Source organism: Anabrus simplex, chromosome 1 (assembly GCF_040414725.1).
Source record: "Anabrus simplex isolate iqAnaSimp1 chromosome 1, ASM4041472v1, whole genome shotgun sequence".
In the NCBI taxonomy this organism is placed as follows: Eukaryota; Metazoa; Arthropoda; class Insecta; order Orthoptera; family Tettigoniidae; genus Anabrus; species Anabrus simplex.
The window spans coordinates 598,755,453-598,778,360 of NC_090265.1; the positions used below are offsets into that span (position 1 = coordinate 598,755,453).

The window sequence follows — 22,908 nt, forward strand, 5'->3', positions numbered from 1 at the left end:
CTTGTTTATAAAAAATTTGTGGTAGAAGTGGGACGAATTAGATTGATCTTCATATTAATCGTGGGATCACATGGTGCGGGATGATACAGAATGTTGCAGGGAGTCCATTACTTGTTCTGTGTTAGGCCCTCTTCTGTTATACAAACAAGTGACTTATGTTATAACATAGGACCTAATGCCCATTCAATTCTATATACACTGCCTGACAAAAAAATTGAAGCATCCAGAAGGGGAGGAGGAAACGAAATGAAACTCCTGCTCTTGGGAGGGTATGTGATGTTATTTCAGTGATTACAAAATAAAGTCAAATTTACAAAGAACTTGGCAGTACGAGCCCACTTATCAGTATGTCATAGTACTCCATCTGGTCTGAATGCATGCACTGATTCAGTTGGGAAGGATGTCATAAAGCCGTTGTTATCCTGTCCTGAGGCAAGCTGGTCTACAACTGTTGTAACTGATCCCTGATATCCTGGATACTGGCACCGGACAGAGTTGACGTCCAAGCTGGTCCCACATGTTCTATTGGGGACAGCTCTGTGGAACTTGCTGGCCACAGGAGTACCTCAACATCACGCAGACAGTTCATGGAGATACATGCCATGTGTGGACGAGTATTGTCCTGTTGAAAAATGGCACCAAAAAGTCACTCAAGAGGAAAAACAAAGACGCAGGATATCAGTGATGTACCGTTGTGCCATCAAGAGTTCCCTCAATCACTACCAGCCGTGACTTGAAGTCATACCCGATGGCTCCCCACACTTTGACGCCGGGAATAACACCGCTGTGTCTCTCCAAAACATTGGCAGAATGGGACCTCTCCCCAGGACGCTGCCATACTCTCAGATGATGGTCATTGATGGTTATGAATTTCATGTTTTTGGTCCGTATTGAACTGAGAATAATATATAAGTAATAATAATAATAACGTAAACGTTTCCACCTTTTCAATACTATAATATATTCACAAAATTACAAATTATACGGTACTAGTTTCGACCCATCTAGGGGTCATCATCAGCCATATTGGAGCAAAGATCATTTGTGGCGAAATCCTAAGACAATGTTATTTTAAAGAATAACAAGTGAAATGAGATGTTATGGTAATAGTTAATAATACAAGGAATATACATACTAAGACGTTTTTAACAAAGAATAAAGTATAAATGGGGTGTTGTAAAAATTATAATCATGGAAATCGGTAAGTTCTTGTATTGAAATGAAATATGGCTTAGGAAGAGGGCTTAATGTGGGGCTGAAGGGTGCGGGAGAAAGTGTAATTGTCTTGGAAAAGTACCTTTGATTAAATTTAGGATTGAGTTTAGGTTGGCTGCATTATTGTTTCTGAGGAAAGTGATAAATAGATCGAAGAGTATGTTGGGTTTCTCTGAGATTTCATTGAGATTGTGACTGGCATTAAAGTATTGGTCTAGGTGTATGTAGTAATTTTCATTATGTTCAGTAAAGGGCCCTTGTTTGCTAATACGAGGATGTCCATGTCTTGTTCAATATTGGTGAAATTATGGTTATAATCTTGCATGTGTTGGCCGATGGCTGAAAACTTGTTGTATTTTATTGCGTTAGTGTGCTCGTGGTATCTGATAATGAAGTTTCTCCCGGTTTGCCCGATGTAGGTTTTTTTACAGGTATCTTAGCAGAAATATACCTGGACTTCCTCGAATACACCAAAATTGACAACGAATTCCAAAACATTCTCTTTTGGGCCAGATATGTTGACGATGTCTTTGTAATCATGAATGAGAAATCAATTAACGCACCCACCACCCTCTTAAGACTCAACAATATTGATCCTCATATCAAATTCACACTAGAATCCGAATCAAATCAAAAAATCAACTTTCTAGATTTAACCATCACTAGAAACTCAGATTCTTTTAGTTATAAAATTTTCAGAAAACCCACTCAAACAGCCTCCACCATTCGCCAAGATTCAGTGCACCCCCAATCCCACAAACGAGCCACATACAACAGCCTAGTTCACCGAGCCTTCAGCATACCTATGTCCAATAAAGATTTAAAAAACGAACTCAACACAATCCGCGGAATCGCAAAATTCAACGGCTTCAGCAATCATTTTATAGAAAGGATAATCAATAAACACAAACATCGCCCAAAAACTACCCTCAAAAAAGAAATAACCAAACCTCTAATATTTTCCACCTTCACGTTCAACAATGATATCTACAAGTTAACCAACATCTTTAAGAAACAAGGCGTTAAAATAGCCTTCAAAACCAACAATAAGAACATGAATGTTTTATACAATACTTCACACATCAACAAGACCAGCAGTTTTTTAAAATCAGGAGTTTATAGGATCAAATGTACCACCTGTAAAAAAACCTACATCGGGAAAACCGGGAGAAACTTCATTATCAGATACCACGAGCACACTAACGCAATAAAATACAACAAGTTTTCAGCCATCGGCCAACACATGCAAGATTATAACCATAATTTCACCAATATTGAACAAGACATGGACATCCTCGTATTAGCAAACAAGGGCCCTTTACTGAACATAATGGAAAATTACTACATACACCTAGACCAATACTTTAATGCCAGTCACAATCTCAATGAAATCTCAGAGAAACCCAACATACTCTTCGATCTATTTATCACTTTCCTCAGAAACAATAATGCAGCCAACCTAAACTCAATCCTAAATTTAATCAAAGGTACTTTTCCAAGACAATTACACTTTCTCCCGCACCCTTCAGCCCCACCTTAAGCCCTCTTCCTAAGCCATATTTCATTTCAATACAAGAACTTACTGATTTCCATGATTATAATTTTTACAACACCTCATTTATACTTTATTCTTTGTTAAAAACCTCTTAGTATGTATATTCCTTGTATTATTAACTATTACCATAACATCTCATTTCACTTGTTATTCTTTAAAATAACATTGTCTTAGGATTTCGCCACAAATGATCTTTGCTCCAATACGGCTGATGATGACCCCTAGATGGGTCGAAACTAGTACCGTATAATTTGTAATTTTGTGAATATATTATAGTATTGGAAAGGTGGAAACGTTTACGTTATTATTATTATTATTACTTATATATTAGATGATGGTCATCCGGGGTAGTGCAGAACCGCGATTCATTGCTGAACACAATGCAATGCCATTCATTAGCAGTCCATGCTTCTCGGTCATGGTGCCACTCCAATCGCAGCCAGCTGTATTGTGGTATTAACAACATCCAAAGCATGGGACAGTAATTCCCTAGTCCAGCTGCTGCTAGTCTCCGACCAACAGTGCAAGATGACGCACATTGTTGCAGGGAGACCATTACTTGTTCTTTGGATGACAGGCACAGGTGTGAAGGGGTTATAATGTGCTTGGTGTACAGTATGGTGATCCTCCCTTGTGGTGGTCAGACGTGGTTGGTTTTTTACAAGTTGTTTTTCATTGCACCAACACAGATAGGTCTTATGGTGACGATGGGACTAGAAAGGGCTAGGAGTAGGAAGAAAGCGTCCATGGCCTTAGTTAAGGTACAGCCCCAGCATACCGGATACTGGCTGCACTCAAGCGACTGCAGCTATCGAGCTCAGTGATTATGCTCTTCAACATGTGTCTGTGATTTTATGGAAGACTTTGCACCTAGCCAAAACCAGCTGTTTCATGTTCAGGGAGTGGTTTCGTTAAGACTTCTTTAGTGAGGAAATGGTCCAAATTCTTCAGACAGTTGAGTAAAGTACAGAACTTCGACAAACATCTTCCACCGAGCGAGTTGGCCATGTGATTAGGAGCATGCATCTATGAGCTTGCATTCCGGAGATAGTGGATTCAAACCTCACTGTCAGCAAGCCCTGAAGATTGTATTCCATGGTTTCCCATTTTGACACCAGGTAAAGGCTGGGGCTGTACCTTAATTAAGGCCGTAACCACTTCCTTCCGACTCCTAGTCCTTTCCTATTCCGTCATCACCCTAAGACCGTCTGTGTTGGTCGTCGTAAAGGAACTTGTCAAAATAAAATAAATATCAAACATTTTTCACCTTAAGGTACATATCATTATTCTGCTGATGGAAGGTACAGGTTTGTGTTTTAAAAGGGCTTGATCTCATGTAATTCTTATAATAAGATGCATCACTTTATAATATACTAGCTGATGTACCCATGCTTCGCTATGGAATTCTATATTGTATACAGAATTCTAGGTTAGGTAGTGTGCACGTTGTGAGCAAGATTGTATTAAATTGCAATGCTCTTAACGTTACCCTAGAAATGCTACGGGGAAGTCACCAAATCTTTTCTCATATGAAGACTGGGTTAGGCACTCACTCTCCACCTGACTTTTTACACAGAAAGACTGTCTTAGTGGTTTTCCCAACTGAAATGAACATGGTCTTTCCATTATAATCTATCAGTTTCAAGTTCATATTGATACTTGTATTCACAGTCACAAAGCATAGGTACCATCCACCTAATCGATACTTTATTATGTCTTATTACTATGTAGTACCGGTTTCGACCACAGGGGTCATCCTCAGCTGGTCATGAGATCCAAAGTTAACTTAACATATAAAAACAGTACTAAATCTAATGAAGAAAGTCATATGGTATGAGTGATAATATTAAAATATACAATGATATTATGTGTCCTCTGGTTTAAAAAACAAACGTCGATATTTTATGACGTGCATATGTTCTTAAAATTCTGGTGTACTGTTCGTGAGTAACAGATGTATGTATGTTTAGTCCTCAGCCCGAAGGCTGGTTGGATCCTCAGCAGTTCCGCCATCAGCTGTCATGGATGGCCTAGGCATCACTGAAGAGGCGCACTAGGGAAATGAGGAGTGAGGTAGTTTCCCGTTGCTTTCCTCACCGAGCCAGAAGTTGCTATTACATATCAGTCTGCCAAGCCCACTGAAATGCATGCACCAACTGACCCTATGAGCAATATTTTCACACCATTCATAGCAGAGACTGGCTGCAGAAGGAATGGCATTACTAGCATCACTCATACCTCAGTCACTTTCATTTTGTCAAAGCCAAGGATAAAGGCGAGACAGATCAATGAAAGTAACAAAATTGCTCTAGCCCATACCAGAAGACATAGTGCACTGTAAACACTAGGTCCCACCAGCAAAGGCATCAGTAACGGATAATTTGTTAAAATTTTTGAGGTACACTTTGGAGTTTAATTCATGTTGGTAAATCATTGCATACGTTCATGGATATGTTTGTACCAAGCATTCTAGAATATTCCAAGATGTGGATGTGATAAAAGCTAGTAACACATAGTACATTAAACTGCGATGTTCTATAACATAAAATGTTAACAGTATTCTTGCGGTACACTTCGGTGTTATATTAATGTTGATAAAGCATTGTGTACATTCACGGAAATGTTTGTACCAAGCATTCTAGAATGTTCAATGATGTGAATTGTTTATCATGTGTATTCATACAGTTCAGAATATTGGATGATTTACATCAAAATATTGTGGCGTGTTATTAGTTTCCTTGGTATTAATCTCGTTATAAGATATTGAGTAGGTGCCGATGCTCCCTCCTTGTAGTTGTGTTGTTGGACATGTTAGTAATCTGCGAGAACAGAGAAGAAAATGAAGTATAAGAGTTTTGTCAATAGAATGTCCATTGAACGTGTGGAATAAGTGATTGTTTACATAGAATGGTTGACTGGTTGATGTGTACAATTAGGGAGCACTTCGTGCACTGCTCCGTTTGCGTCTAGGGCTGGTACTAGCGGATATAGAGAGGGGAAGTGGAGGGGCATGAGTACGTCCGATATAGCTAGCCTCGCAATTGTCGCATTTCATTCAATACATATGCATGTCATAAAATATCGACGCTTGTTTTTCAAACCAGAGGACATATAATATCATTGTAGGCAATATTATCACTCATATCGTGTGACTTTCTTCATTAGATTTAGTAATGTTTTTATATGTTAACTTTGGATCTCATGACCAGCTGAGGATGATATCTGTGAGGGTCGAAACCGGTACTGCATAGTAATAAGACATAATAAAGTATTGATTGTGATTGTGAAATGGTCATTACAATAATGTCAGTAGGAATAGTGCGATTAAAAGCAATACTTTCATATCAAATACCCGTTCAAATACAAAACCATGCATTTTCTCACTTTTAACGAACAGTACTACGCTGCTGATCTAACAGTCCAAATTTCCAGAGGTGGAATGACCAAGCCGCAGAGAGCCGTGACCCGTGAACACACTTCTTCTTTTTTCGGCAGTTTAGGGGAGTTTATATTACTAATCTGTTTCCTAAGAGCACCCGATGAGTCGGAAAATCTCAATTCTACACTGGCGGCGGAAAAATCTGCCTGACTTGGAGGCAAATTTTTCCGCCAAGCCAGAGGAGAAAACCCCTCTTCACTGCTAATTTGGAATGAAATGAATGTAGAATTTAATAAAAGTGAAGAGGAAGAAGCTTTTATTAAGAAACGGCTCTTTGCAGGGCTGAGTTTTGATTTATTTAGTGAATTGTGGTGCTATAATTTGGAATAGGCCTAAATTGTAATTCTAGACCAGGTTGTCATATTGCTGCTGCTGCTGCTGCTGCTGCTACTACTACTACTACTACTACTGCCTCTACCAAATGTGCACACTGTTCATTCAAAACAGCGCATCAGAGTAGGGATTGAATAGCTGGAATACTATGATGAACCAGTGTGTTACATTTAAGCAGTATCACAAAATGCATGAACCAGAGAAATGGAATGCTGAAGAAGAAAGTTTTCTAACTCCCCAGCTATTTCCTGCCAATATCAGTCAGGCTGTTATCCTCAGTACACAGCAGTAATCCCATCTCTCAGAGTTGAGTGGCAGCATAAAGGACAAAGAACATCACAACAAACAATGGTCAATGTAATGTTATTGTTGATCAATGTTATACGCTTTTCATATTATAAACCTTCACATTTAGTTTTCTTCTGACTCTGGAATACCACTCTTATCATAGCTGGGACGGTAAAACTGAATAAAACATAAATGATCAGAAATTGTATTCTCTATAACTTTTGTTATGTACTATTTTTTGAAAGGACCAATGATGTAAGTATTTAAAAATTAAATTTTAGGCACCTACCCCTAAACTACAATTTCATCCAGGGTCAATAAAATTGTTAATAGCTTAGACTGTAGTTTCTTATTCCCTGACTCTATATACTGATTTTCATTAAATTCTGTTCACCCATTTTTCTCGTTGCTTGGCATTGATATGGACTTAGCAACAAAAATACAGATTCATGAATATCTCTGTTATCATAGCCGGTATGTTAAAAATGTATGACATAAGCCTAAATGATCTGAAATTTAATTCTATATAACTTTAGTTATGTAGGGTCAGTAATAATATAAATATTTGAGAATTAAATTTTAGCCCTTACCCTAAACTACCATGTCACTCACCGGGCGAGTTGGCCGTGCACGTAGAGGCACGCGGCTGTGAGCTTGCATCCGGGAGATAGTAGGTTCGAATCCCACTATCGGCAGCCCTGAAGATGGTTTTCCGTGGTTTCCCATTTTCACACCAGGCAAATGCTGGGGCTGTACCTTAATTAAGGCCACGGCCGCTTCCTTCCAACTCTTAGGCCTTTCCTATCCCATCGTCGCCATAAGACCTATCTGTGTCGGTGCGACGTAAAGCCCCTAGCAAAAAAAAAAAAAAAAAAAAAAAAAGAACCATGTCACTCAGCGTGAATAAAATGATTTATAGCCTAGATTGTAGTGACTCATCCCCAGACTTTACATCCCGATTTTCATTAAATTCTCTTTAGCCCTTTTCTCGTGACGCGTGCACACACACACACACACACACACACACTCTCTCTCTCTCTCTCTCTCTCTCTCTCAGCAATGTACAGACAAAACTCTTATTTTTTATATATATATAGATATCCATTTTAAGATCAGATTTCTTTTGTGGGATGATATCTTCTTTTTTGTAAACTATGAGTATTGATTAACATCTCAGCACTCTTCTAACAGCAGTTAATATTGAATTGGCATCAATGATTAGTATTACCCCACATCTGTTACTGTACTCAGAAGCAGGTACTGAACTGTTATTAAATTGTCTGCTTTGGTATTAATACTAGGAGGAATAGTGTAGTTATGCTTTCTGTTGTAATTTTCCTTCACTTAAAACTTTTTCCACAAAAGGTAATTTTAAATGTTCAAGAAAGTTAGGTAGGGTCTCATTTTAAGGTATCATTTATGCTTAGAGATTTTGCTGCAGTAAAAACCCCATGGGAGGTGATAACTTGGTGACATAACAGCTAACTTCTTTCCTAGATAGCTGCTGTTTGAATCCCATTTCCTGCTTGAGAGATTTTTAGCTGGAGAATGTCACTTTCTTGTCATTTGGAGTCCATGTTGTTAATTTTTTCAGTGGGTTACATGGCCTTACATATCAGTTAGTTTCTCGCTTTATGAATGTTTAATGAAAGTTCAGTATTGTCAGATAGGTGGAGGGTGCAAGTAACCATGATGCTCATCATCATCTTCTAAAGGCTTCCTCTTGTCGCTGCAACCATTGATCTCTTCTCTCTGCGATCCTTTTCATCTCTCCATAACCTTGGCATTCCATCATCTCAACTACCTCTTCAATGATCTTCTTCCGTGGTTTCCCTCTGCCTTTCTTTCCCATCACATTGCCTTCGAACAAGTTCTTTATGAAGTTATTATGCCGGAGAATGTGACCGAAAACTGATGCTATTCTCCTTTTTATCGTTGTTATTAAATGTCTCTGGGTGTTTATTTCTCTAAGCACTGCTTCATTAGTTTTCTTCTCAATCCAGCTAGTTCTTGTCATCTTCCTCCATAGCCACATTTCCACTGCCTCTAGTCGTTTCACGTCCTCCTTCAAGAGAGTCCATCCTTCACAGCCGTATAGCAGCACACTCCAAATGAACGTTTTGATAAATAATTTCTTTTGTTCAGTATTTAAGGATTTATTAGTTAAGAGCTGCTTCTTCTCCTCAAAGGCTTTCTTACACAGGGAAATCCTTCTTTTTATTTCCACAGTGCATCTGTTGTCATCGGTAATAACTGATCCTAAGTAGCAGAACTTGTGCACCTGTTTTATTAAAATATTTCCAATTCTGAGCTGTGCCTCTGGCTTCATTTTAGATTTGCTTACAACCATAACATTAGTTTTATTTACATTAATGTTAAGTTGGAAATCTTTTAAGATGGATGTTAATTTGTTGAGCATGATCTGCATGTTCTTCTCATTGTCAGCCAGAAGTGCAATATCGTCGGCAAATCTAATACAGTGTACAGTTGTTCCATTTATTTTAATGCCAGATGTTTTGGATTTAGAAATTTTCATGGCCTTTTCAATGTACAGATTAAATAGAAATGGTGATAAGGAACACCCCTGTCTTACTCCTTTCCTGATTCTCACCTTGCATACTTTATCATTACTTTCGATGTTTATTCTTTGATTGATGTAGAGGTTAAGTATTGCTTTTCTGTCTTTCCAGTCCAAATGAATGTCCTTCATAATTTTGAACAGCCTTTTCCACTGAACATTGTCAAAAGCTTTTTCCAGGTCTACAAAAGCTATATATGTATTTCTGTTAAGCTCCAGTCTTCTCTCCAAAGTGGTTTTAAGTGCTATAATAGCTTCTCTTGTTCCTACTCCTTTCCTGAACCCAAACTGATCATCATCTAGATTCTGCTCAATTTTCATTTTGATTCTGTTTTTTAATATGCATGTGAATATTTTTGCTGCATGTGAAACAAGACTTAGTACTCTGTAATTGGAGCATTCTGTTGAATCTCCTTTTTTGTGCAGAAGTACTGCTTTGCTTTCAACAAAATCCTCTGGCATATCTCCGTTTTCATAGCAGTACTGGATGATTTTGAAGAGTTCATCCTTCAGCTTTTTTCCAGAATTTTTCCACAGTTCAGCAGGCAGTTTGTCTGGTCCAGGAGCCTTGTTCTTTTTCAGCTGTTGCAGTGCTGTTTCGAATTCACTTCTCACTATGGGAGGACCTAGTTCATCTTGTGAAACTTGGTCTTGTTTTATGATGTACTCATCTACATTGTCAATTTCTTCTCCATTATATAGATCCTCCAAATACTCTTTCCATCTCTTCATTACCTCCTCATCTTCTATTAACAGACTTCCTTCCGTATCTTTTATTACACTGGATTTCATTTTAGCCTTGAATTGTGTTCTTTTTACTTGATTGTATGCTCTGTCAACATTTCCGATTTTCATATCATGTTCTATGCTTTTACAAATGTCATTCATCCATCTTTCTTTCGCCTCTCGGCACTTCTGTGTAACTAAGTTTTTTAGTTTCTTATAGTTTATCATTCCTTCTGGGGTATTTTTCCGGTGTTCTTTGTTTCTTTCCTGAATGAGATTTAGTATTTCTTCAGTCATCCAGTTCTTCCTGGGTTCAAGCGTCTTTTTTCCTAGCACTTCATCTGCTGCCATTGTAAGTGAAGCTTTGACAGCGTCCCGATCTGTTTCGTTGCAGTTGTTGTACATGATCGTATCTGTCTTTTCTTCGAATGCTACTTGTGTTAATGGATCATTTAACTTTTCTAGATTCCATTTCTTGCTTCTTGGTTTCCTAAACTTCTTCAGCCTAATTCAACATTTTGCTAATACTGGGACATGGTCATGTCGATGTCTAAGCCAGGATAGCTATGGTATGAAGTTACCTGATTTCTATACCTTCTCTTAACTAGAATGTAGTCAATTTGGTATCTGTTATTATCTCCGAAATCCTTCCATGTGTAACGTCTTCTACTAGGCATGTCGAATACAGTGTTCATTATGATCATGTCCTGTTCTTCACAGAAGTCCATCATACGTTCTCCTCTATCATTTGTTCGTCCTAGACCGAATCTGCCAGCAACTTTTCTAGTAATATTGCTGCCAACCACAGCATTGAAGTCTCCCATTATGATTATGTTATCTTTGTCTTTGTTTAGTTTAATTATATCTTCTATTTTATGATACATTTCCTCAACTTCATCGTCGTCATGTCCAGTAGTAGGGAAGTATACCTGTATTATTATCATATCTGTTGGTTTGGCAGCTATTTTCACCATCATTATTCTACCATCAACATGATATGTGTTTAGCACGTTGTTTGCCCACTTCTTTCCTAATATTACAGCTACTCCATATTGTCCACCATTTTCATTTCAACTGTACACAATTCTGAATGGGTCACTGTGGAAATCACCTTTGCCAGGCCATCTAGTTTCACATAATCCCATGATATCTATTCGCGCGGCTGTGCGCTTGCATCCGGGAGATAGTAGGTTCGAATCCCACTATCGGCAGCCCTGAAGATGGTTTTCCGTGGTTTCCCATTTTCACACCAGGCAAATGCTGGGGCTGTACCTTAATTAAGGCCACGGCCGCTTCCTTCCAACTCCTAGGCCTTTCCTATCCCATCGTCGCCATAAGACCAATCTGTGTCGGTGCGACGTAAAGCCCATAGCAAAAAAAAAAAAAAAAAAAAATGATATCTATTTTGTTTTCATCCATAATTCGTTTGAGTTCTTCTAGTCTTCCTGTTTTTAGCATTGTTCTTGTATTCCATGTCCCTATTTTAATCCCTTCTCCAAACTTCTGAGGTTTTCGCTTGCTGATGACCTGGGATACCTCGGTTACTCCCCTGCCGGATCTTGGTGTCCGAGTACCATGATCAGTAGTATCTAAGTTACAATTCGTACTATCCATGGTTGCTATACTAGGAAAAATAATGTGGTGGTTTCCCGTTGCCTTCCACATCGCAGTTTTACTGCCATTCAAGTCTTCTTGACCATGCCAGTAAATTTCAGCGACAGTCCAGTAGACACCTTAGTCCTGCACTGTGCTGATACTGATAGCGCTGCTTCCACTACCAGGAAGAGAGACTCCTCCGCCTTTCCAGCTGTTGGGACATATCCTCATCCACCCTTCAAGTCGTTGGTCCTCTTCACTTGTAACCCTAGGTAGGGGCCCTATAACAGGGTGCTACCATCCGGAGCCAGATGGACCCTGGTTTTTTAACGAGGTTTATACTCCTCCTGCTCCTCCTTCCTCATCACTTGCGAGATGAGGCCCCGGGCTTGCAACTGGCATGGCGGAGTTATGATGCTTATAGTCTTGTTTTAATTGTGTTCCTTTACAACAACTTGAAGTGGTTTAATATTATTTGTATAGAAATCTTTGGATTACGAGTCATTAAGTACTGTATATAGCAATATTGTACATAGTATAAGAGAAACACTAACTATTTGTGATGGTTTATGAAACGACTGTTGTTTTGTTAGTGATTTACACTCTTGTCATTCCTTTTGTTTTTTCTTCTCAGTAGTATCTGAAATGATAATTCTTGTATTTTCCAGGCTAGTGCTATGGCCGTTGATTGGACCGGGGTCTATGTTCTGCTAGCTGGGTAAGTTTTTATATACATATTTACATACATACAAATTTATAACCTTTATAGTGTATTTTAATTCATTAGCAGTCATTAATGCCAGCCCCGTGGTGTAGGGGTAGCGAGCCTGCCTCTTACCCGGAGGCCCCGGGTTCAATTCCCGGCCAGGTCAGGGATTTCTACCTGGACCTGAGGACTGGTTCGAAGTCCACTCAGCCTACGTGATTAGAATTGAGGAGCTATCTGACGGTGAGATAGCGGCCCTGGTCTAGAAAGCCAAGAATAACGGCCGAGATGATTCGTAATCTGCAGGCCTTTGAGCTGAGCAGCGGTCGCTTTGTAGGCCAAGGCCCTTCAAGGGCTGTAGTACCATGAGATTTGGTTTGGTTTTGTAACAGGCCTTAATAAAAAAGGCCTGGATTTTGATAACATGTCGCAAGTTTTTCTTTTTTATTTATTGGGGCATTGAGAAAGTATATATGTACACCCCCAAATGCTTTCTTGGAAAACCTACATTCCTGAAGTGACCATATACTGATACTAATCAGGACGACTGAGAAAGTGAAAGGCAAGAGATAGGTCTTAGTGATAAAGCAAGTGTAGTGTATGTATTTATAAAGTAATATTTCTTTGGGATTGTTGAAATATGTATTGACAGCTATGCTCTACCCCACAAGTGCCAAGGTTACAGTTAGTGGAAGCTGTTACCTTCCACCCCTCTAAGAGCCTTCACGGACTGTATGGAGATGACTTTGCATTTTGCTAAGCATTACAGTTATACAATGTGCAGTGGTGTTATTTGATATTACTTTAGGTTAGCCAGGTTGTTTTTTCGTCCAGATATTTTCTCATGGAGTGCTCTTTTAAAGATAGTATGCAGGTATTCAGTGATTTTTTGCTGTAATAAGTACAAGCAGAATGTAAAGAACTGGGAATATATTTATTTTTCTTCTTTTTCTCATTTTGGTCGTCTATGGACCACACTATTTCAACTGCTTTCTTCTACTATCTTTCACATTTGCCCAGTGTTCCTGCATTCTTCTTCGGTGACCATCCCTCCGTTCTTCGATCCACTTCTTGCCGGATTTCATTTTGGGTTTTGGTTGAAAACTCTGTACTTCCCCAAGTTTCTTCTTCAAAGTGTCACGTTCCAAAATATCCTCATGTGAGGTCCCCAGTTCTTGTAGGTCTATTTCCACCTCTATAAACCAGATCCCTTTGGTTTTCTTTCCTGCAAAGTAGGCACAGATTTGATTGGACACTCTTCTGGAGCTCATTCATTTCAAGTGGCCATAGAAAAAGATTTTCCTTTTGTGTATGGTGTCCGTTATCTTCTCCGTGTGTTGATACAGTTCATTGTTGTGTCGTCTTCTGTACTCTCCTTTGTTCTATGATCGGGCCCAAGATCTTTCTTAAAATCTTCGTCTCTGTGGCTTCCAGTTGTTCTGCCAGGCCTTTCTTATTCATCGCAAGGCATTCTGATGCAGTATATGGTCACTTCGAATAAGGGTACAGTAGTGCCTGAGTTTGGCCTTGAAGGATACTGATTGTTTATTGTAGGTGTCTATGGTTAGATGATAAGCCATTTCCATTTTGTTGATCCTTGGTACGAAAGCTTCCTTTTCATGAATGTTGGGCTCTATCCACTCACCCAGGTATTTCAATTTCTCTGCCTTCTTTATTTTTCCTTCGTTCACCTTAAGTTCTCTGGGAGCTGACTTGATGTTCATTATGAACTGTTATTTCTTAACCCTAGAATGGTAGACATAATCACCCACCTATTATTAGTAGACATATGTGAAAATGACGTGTCAAAGGAATTTTTGGTAAATGAGCAAATAAATCCACGTGTAAGTTATCTATATTTACAAAAACAAATAATTTCTCTTGTCACAATAAACAATGAAGCTAGTTTCACAGAACGGTGCACAAAACCTACAGAAACTGTTAAAATTTAACATTTAATGTTCCGTTGAAAACGAATAACACATAAGAAATGAATTACAAAGTTCTGGTTTTGCCTACAATGGGGTAGCATGAACACACTTAAGATGTACAATATGCCAAATGATAGGGCACGGCCTGAAGAGTATCAGATACGTAGGTTGTCATCAAGTGGAACATTCAGGACATTTTTTCTTTTGATGTTCGCCGTATATGGGCCTGTTGCAGGAGCAGTATGTAGTCGTCATTCTTTTGATGCTCGACGGGCAGAAAGTACAGTACTTCCTCTGTCCCTTGTAATCTGAAGCTGACGTTAAATTTGGCCCATCATCTTGTCTGAGCTAGTTCTTCATGAACGTCTTCACCTTCGTTTGCATGGTGGGGATGGATAGCCTTTGTGATTGCCATGGAGCTGCTAACTACTTGTGGAGTTCTATCATATAGTCTAACCTTGAAACTGCCTCTTTTCCTCCACGATGGAGCCTGCACAAATTATGAGAATATATAATGAATGAATTTATGCAAGCTCTATTCATCATATTAAAGAAAAAGCACAGTGGCCACCGTCCACAGTCCATGTTTGAACACATCTGGTCAAATACATCAACTCCACATTTGCTTTGGTTATAACAAGGGATCATTTCTGGGTTGTTGTCATTCACACTGATTGATGCATCATCGTGCATTGTTGAGATGACTGTCACAAGTTTGTTTTTCTTCGGCATGTTGGACACTGCTGTCACATTTTCGTGAAAAAATGAACAAACTGGATCCAACTTTCCTTTGCATAAACTTGGGGTCCTTGAACTCGGAAGGTAGTTCTGGTTTGTCTTTTCGAATAGTTCCAAGAGCAGTAATACCTTGTGCCAACAGGGATTCAATTAGGGGTACATTTATGAACCATCTGTCCATTGTAATATTCTGGTTAGTTCCTTGTATGTTAACAGAGATTTTTTCCACAAAATACTGAGCTGCCGGCACGTTTGCAGGTGTGGTACGTTTTCCAAGGTAAGGGGTGGCATCCTGCATGTAATATGTTCGTGCATCACACATCATGATTATTTTTAGCCCATATTTGTTAGGTTTTGCGGGCATGTACACACGAAATATGCATTTTCCACGAAACCCAACCAACCTCTCATCAATTGTCATGTAAGAACCTGGAGTGTAATTTCCTCGGCAATTCTTCAATAACATTTCCCAGATGTCAGAAATAGGAGCAAGTCTATTCGCATTTCTCCTCTCCTCACGGGTACTTTTGTTGACAAATCTCAGGCAATTTGTGATGAAGTTGAATCTTCTTTCTGACATAGTAGCCCGATAACGTTCACCACCTAAAGTAGCATCAAACAATTTAGATGCTGCCAGATGGTTATTCTTCAGAGTTGCAGCTAGTATAACCAAAGAAAGATAACCGAGAAGTTTGTCCATAGTTATACTACTTATAGTAGGGTCCTTCCTTTGTTTTTCGTTATAGTTGCTTCTTTGGTGATCCATTTCCTCATTCGTATATTTGAGAATTGTTTCGAGTATATCCATAGTAAAGAAGGAACAGAAGCAAGCACTAGGTTCAGAATAGCTCGAAACATTCGGGTTTACCCGTTGACGAATATGTACAACATTCCTTTGTGGAGTTTTCCCTTTTTTTTTCCTTTTCTTTGTTGTCCACTGAAATCCATTTCGTCCAGTCATTATGAGTTTATCACTCTGAACTAGAGGATTAGAAACACTTCCACTGGGAGCTCCACGTTGAGGAGATATTCTGGAGGTCTCCTTTTGCCGTTTCTTGCTGCTCTTTCTTCTATTCTGTAATATTTTCTTCCTTTTACCTCCACTTGAAATGGGATCCTTCTTTCCAGAGTTGCCATGTTCTTCCACCTCTACGTCACGTATTACTTCACTCACTTCTTCATATATGATATCATCTTCAATTGGCACATAGTCTTCATAAATGTCAGAATTATATTCCTCAGAATCAGAGCACACTTCCATTTTGTCTTCTTCACCTTCTGACTCATCTGACAGCTCTCCTAAAAGCACAGCTATCACCTCGTCATTATCCAGATACTTCGCCATTCTGCAATTAGAAATATTATTATTAATTAAATACTTATTGTATGTAAATGTGTGTATGTACTGTTATATTATATGTGTTAATTATATATATCATATACGTAGTGTAGGTGAAGAGAAGATCCATTATTGGTAAACATACGTCAAACAGATGTGCAGAAATTTACGTGTATTGGCAGAGTACGTCATACTTACGTGTAGAGTTTCGATGGGCGAAAGCTGTAGACAAAGTGGCGGGAGCACGGGTGCCATTCGTGGCCACTTCTGTTTCACAATTGGTTAGCGGATGCACTTCTGGCCGGGCAAGCGATAACGTTGAGTGGGGGAAATGAGGGATGCGCCTGCTCATGACAGACACGTCATTTTTACGTAGTCTACCATTCTAGGGTTAAATGAAATCTGCAGCCCTGCCTTTGCTGCTTGCATCTGTACTTGACTGATTTGTTGTGTGGCCGTGTCAAGAGAATTAGAGAGAATTGCAAGGTCGTCTGCGAAGGCTAAACAGTTGATTGTCAGGTCCTTGTTCTTACACCGTAGTCTGGCCTCATTCTATACACCTTCCTTACACAATTATTTACGCCACTTGCAAATAATTTTCTGGAGAACACAGTTGAATAGCAGAGGTGAGAGCCCATCTCTCTGTCTTACCCCTGCCCGTATTTCGAAGGACTCAGAAATCTATATATTTATTATTACTTCTATTATTATTATTATTATTATTACTAAGGTTCTTTTAGAAGTGTATAAAAATATTGTTCTCAGTAAACGAATAATTTTCTACAATTATTGAGTCTTTTTTTAGACAGTTTTTGAATTTTTTTTTGATTATCATTCTGTAGGTCATTTTTGGACATGAAAATCCAGGCCCTGTTAATAACCAAATCTCTTTTTTTTTAAAATTTATTATTATTATTATTATTATTATTATTATTATTATTATTATTATTATTATTATTATTATTATTATTATTATTATTATTATTCCTTTTTCGATCTTGGCCAGGTGTGGACCACATGAAGTAACTTTGTGATTTTCTTCGTTGTCTTGCCTTCCTGTCTTTCCAGTATTTCTTCATTCTTTCACAATGTTCTCTCCTTTCCTCCACCCGGACAGACTTCCTTTGCTTCTTCTTTCTCTTGAACCTCCGAAACTCCTTAATCCTTTTTCTGGACATTACCGGGCGAGTTGGCCGTGCGCGTAGAGGCGCGCGGCTGTGAGCTTGCATCCGGGAGATAGTAGGTTCGAATCCCACTATCGGCAGCCCTGAAGATGGTTTTCCGTGGTTTCCCATTTTCACACCAGGCAAATGCTGGGGCTGTACCTTAATTAAGGCCACGGCCGCTTCCTTCCAACTCCTAGGCCTTTCCTATCCCATCGTCGCCATAAGACCTATCTGTGTCGGTGCGACGTAAAGCCGCTAGCAAAAAAAAAAAAATAATAATTTCTGGACATTGTTCTATATCACGACAAGTTGAAGTAAGACCCTGGAAGCCAATCGAAATAAGCGCTCTAGTTCCTTCAGCTAGTGTGACAGAGAGAGCAGAGTGAGCATGAGAGAGTAGACAGTGAACGTGCTGTTGCTGTCTCTCTCCCTTCACAGTGAAAAACTTCGTTTGTGTTGCCAAGCCATGTGCAGTGACAAAGCACAGAGGTAGAGCACTTCAATGCTGGCTTTATTGGAAACTTCTTCTGCGAGAGCTGGGCAAGCACTGATCTACGGTCACTATTCGGCAACATTGGGCGAACTTCACTTCGATTGGCTCGTGGCGAGACACTCCACTTTACAGATTAGAAAACTATTGGTCTTGCATGACAAGGGACAAAAGGGCAGGGGGGAGTTATTTGAAGTTTGCATTTCTTGTGGGGTTTCACTTGAAGTTGCCATCATCATCATCATCATCATCATCATCATGATCTTGATCTTGATCTTGATTTTGTCAGTCTAAGGACTGTGTAAAATAACTGAATACTGTACTTCTTGTTTCTGTTCTTGCTTTCCAGTGACTCTTCATCTAGTTATCCATTTTTCTCTCCAGTAGTTTTCTATTTTATTTTACTTTTTAAAAATAATTTTTAAAATGTTCTTGATATCTGACCAAGTTTATCCTGCTGTGGTAATAGAGTAGACTTTACAGCTAATGACTCCATGCTGAGAGTTGGGCAGCAGAAAATAACCCAATTCCCATCAAAGGTTAACGGTTTAGGGCAGTTAGGCCTTTGTAAGTGGGTAGTCGGTCCTCAGTAGAAGAAATGCTTCTGAAATCCCATTAGAGGTTAATGTTTGTACTTCAGTGAAGTGGCTACCAGAGGCATCTGTTCTACATGTTAGGTATGGCCTCACTTCCTTCTGGCAGTAGCTCCAAACTGCCCTCTATCAGGTTGTGACAGCATGCTGGTCGGTAAGTTCTCTCAGAACCAGTGTACTGAGATATGCCACTTTTGCTTTGAATGAATGCTAGGGCATCCCCCACCAGGTGTTATGCATTGGTATTGCCTGATTTTCGTGAGAAATATGCTGGGCTACTGACTGACGGGTGCATCATTCCAATATAGCTGGTCCGTTATTGGAAATTATAAAATTTTCCAGCTATCTCATTCTTGGTTGCCAATGTTTTGCCCCAGTGTGCCAATACCAGCAGCCAGATTGACTTTGTCCTTGTACAGAAGCAAGATTTCTCTGCTGAGCTAAATGAAGAAGTCATTCTGTTTGAATGCTTGGCCCCTCAACACAGGCTGCTTGACGTTGATGTGAAAATTGTCATTTGCAGAAGCTGCAGCGCAGTAAGTCAAGAGACAATCATGTGGTGGAAACTATAGAAGCATAAAGCATTATCAACTTCATTACCCTCCCTGTGATCACTCCAAATTTGGTAGACAGGGCTTGGGTAGCTCTCCATGAGTCAGTCACCTCTGCTGGAAAAATGGCAGTTGGACACTACCAAATATGCAAGCAGACTTGGCTTTAGATGGACCAGGTAAAGCAAAAGATGCTGGAGAAGAAGTCAGCCTTCCAAGAGTGGTTTGCACAGAAGACAGATGAGAACTGGTGGAAGTACAGGAACATCGGGAGGGAAGATAGGAGGACTGTTGCAGTTCCATGTGATGAACACTACCGCAGCCTTCACAAGCAACTGGATACAAAGGAGGGTGAGAAAGTTATCTACAGACTGGCAAGAGCTTGAAGCTAGGCAGCTCTAGGACATTGAACACTGAAGAACAAGGGTGGGCATAGGCTACATGACTGAAGTGCAATTCTGAAACAGTGGCAAGACCACTTCAGTGAGATTTCAGAAAAACATCAAGCTCCTCAAATTGCAACCAGAGAAGTAGAGACAGCCATTAATGCCATGAAGAACCTGAAAGTACCTGGTACTGATGATCTGTCAACTGACTTGTGGAAGCCCAAAGAACTTTAGAGAACCACTATTACCTGGCTCACTGGACCAATTTGCATTTTTTGCTACACCCTGAAGATCTTCTAGCAAGTTTTTGACCAGCGCTTTTACAGCATTGTCACTCTCACCCTCAGCGAGTGCAGATTCGTCAAAGGTTCCAGCACTACATATACGATTTTTGCTACACAGGTGCTGCTAGAGAGGTACTAGGAGAAGAGAAAGCCATTACATCTAGCTTTTGTCAATTTGGAGGCCTTCGGCTGTGTCCCTCACCAACTTAAACGGTACTCACTGCACAACCACAGAGTTCCAGAGCTCCTCATTGACTGGATTCAACTGCTCTACTCAAACACTAACAGCTGTGTTAGATGGATGCTCATTCGACACATCTGAGGACTTGTGTGTGAAATTTAGAATCCATCTGAGATCTATGCTATCACCATTTCTTTTCATCATCATGAACATTATTAACCCATTAAGTTGGGAGGCGATAAATGAAAAATTCCTGCATAGTGGGAAATAATTTTCAGTAAAAAATAGTTCTTGCCAACCTACACCCGCTTAAATATTATGTTAAACTTTGCTTAAAAGTATATGTTTCAATGTAAATTGTATTATTATTTACAAATAAAATAATTTTTTAGTTCATCCAGTATCGGTGCAAAAATTGCATATGTGCCATTTCATATTTACTCCAATTCAGAGAATTATTTGTGATGCTTATATTAATTAATCATTGAAATACATACCACACAAATGAAAAAATATCAAATACTCCAAATAATAGAGACACATTCTTTCAAATACCACATTTTCCTGCAATAAAATAGAAAAATGTACTCAACTTGTAGAGCTATAACTTGCCATTGTAGAGGGCAGTGAGTAATCCATGAGTTCATTCATCACAATTTTGTCACCACATTATACAAAATTACACTACACTGTTCAACACTATTTACACTAATTATTTACACTCAATAGCTATCACAAATGACCGGAGAAAAAAATTGATAAAAAACAGTCTTTCAGGATGGTCACAGATAGTTTCCAGCACCCAGATTGAACAGCGGTCGCCGAGTGTACAATACTAGCTTCTCAAATTTCTGAGCATAGAAACTGAGATGCACTAGCATATTTGCAATCCTTATACTTCAACTGTATGGTAAAGCCTGAAGCAAGGAGACGGGCACAAAGTGACATTGCATATTACATAATAATACAGTGTGTCCCACCGTTGGTCTTTCGCCACGCAAACAACGTATCTATTTGCATGCAGTCTTGATTGTGAGGGCAGATTGAAATCTGGAAAATGTCTTCCCGAGAATCGAGTTGACAAATCAACGGGTAGTACATAGTTGCGTAGCGCAAGAACATCAACCTATGTGGCACCTTTCTATTGCTGGTGCATGGAGCATAGTATTGCGAGTTTTGGTGTGAATGTTTTCAGTTCTCATAAGTTACTTTGATGGTATATAAATGTATTTTGTGATTTATTAATTCTACATGTAGCATTTCTTATTTGTTGTGAACATGTCCAAAAGAATTGTAGATCTTCCGATTGATGACATAGTAGACATACGGGATATTCTTGAACTCAGTGAGGAAGATAGTTGCTGTGATTATAGTTTAGAAAGTAATGATGAAATTATCCCACTGTCAGATACCTCAAGCACAAGTGCTTCCGTCAGAGTAGACCTACTGCCTAGATGCTGTGGACAGGTGCCATGTTCGATCTGTGATGAGAGTAGTAAGTAAGAAAGTGAGAGTAATTTGCATCCTGCTCCACCTAGTGATTGGGGTGTAAGGTGATGTACCAGAGCCCGATTTCCAGCTACATTCCAGTGGAATTCTGGGCAAACTTTTAAATAAAAAAGGAACTGGACGAAATATTGGAGCATTTCATTGATCATGAACTATGTGAACTTATTGCAGAACAAACTACTCTGTATGCTCAGCAGTCAATACAAGCTAGTATAGGAACAGCTAAAATGAAAAGAATTAGAGAGAGGGATTGGGTTCCTACTAATAAGGAAGAAATGAAACTTTTATTTGAGAACTTTTTCTTCAGCATATAATTCAAATCTGAAGTTATCACATTATTTTTTACGTAATAGATTGTTTGCTATGCCCGTGTTTTATGAGACCTTGTCCGAGAAACTTTTTTTCCTTCTTCTGAATTTTTTGCATTTTTCCGATAATGAGGCTTACATTCGACAAGTATCCCTGAAACTCTACAAAGTGAAGCCAGTTTTAGACATCCTTGTAACAAAATTTAAAACCTTCTATTTGCCAGATGACTGTCTGTCTATTGACAAAAGCTTACTCCTTTGGAAAGGTCACTTGGGATTGAGTGTACATTCCTAAGAAGAAAGCTTGTTTTGAGATGGAATCTCTTAAATTATGTGAGGCTACCGGGTGAGTTGGCCGTGTGATTAGGAGCGTGCAGCTGTGAGCTCGCATCCGGGAGATAGTGGGTTCAAACCCCACTGTCGGCAGCCCTGAAGATGGTTTTCCGTGGTTTCCCATTTTCACACCAAGCAAATGCTGGGGCTGTACCTTAATTAAGGCCACGGCCGCTTCCTTCCCATTCCTAGGCCTTTCCTGTCCCATTGTCGCCATAAGACCTATTTGTGTCGGTGCAACGTAAAACAAATAGCAAAAAAATTATGTGAGGCCAAAACAGGATATATGTGGTACGCAGAGAAGGAAACTGAGCTAGTAAAGGAGGTTTGTGGGGTGAATATTTCTCAGCATGTAAAGCCCTCAAAAGTTGTGTTTGCTCTAGCCGAACCTCTTCTAAATAAGGGATACCTGAGAGCTCTAGATAATTATTACAGTAGCTCAGAACTCTTTGATCAGCTGATCAGCTCAATGAGTTTCAGAAAGACGCTGTCGGTACTGTAAAATCCAACAGAAAGAATCTTCCAAAGGATATTATGGGAAAAAAGTTGAGAAAAGGGGAGGTGGTTTTTGCCCATAAAAACAAGCTCATGGCCGTGAAGTGGAAAGACAAGATAGATGTTTGCATGCTGAGTAGAATTCATGACACTAAAATGTGCAGTGTT

The 22,908-nt window shown here is 39.3% G+C and overlaps 1 protein-coding gene across 1 annotated transcript in view; it reads left to right on the top strand.

The window, feature by feature from the left end:
* Nucleotides 1–22,908, top strand: part of Wdr59 (WD repeat domain 59) — a 232,172-nt gene that overhangs the window by 6,651 nt on the left and 202,613 nt on the right. Inside the window, exon 2 of the mRNA XM_067144938.2 lies at nucleotides 12,399–12,448. Coding sequence (XP_067001039.2) covers nucleotides 12,399–12,448 — 50 coding nt within the window. The remainder of the gene's footprint in view (nucleotides 1–12,398; nucleotides 12,449–22,908) is intronic.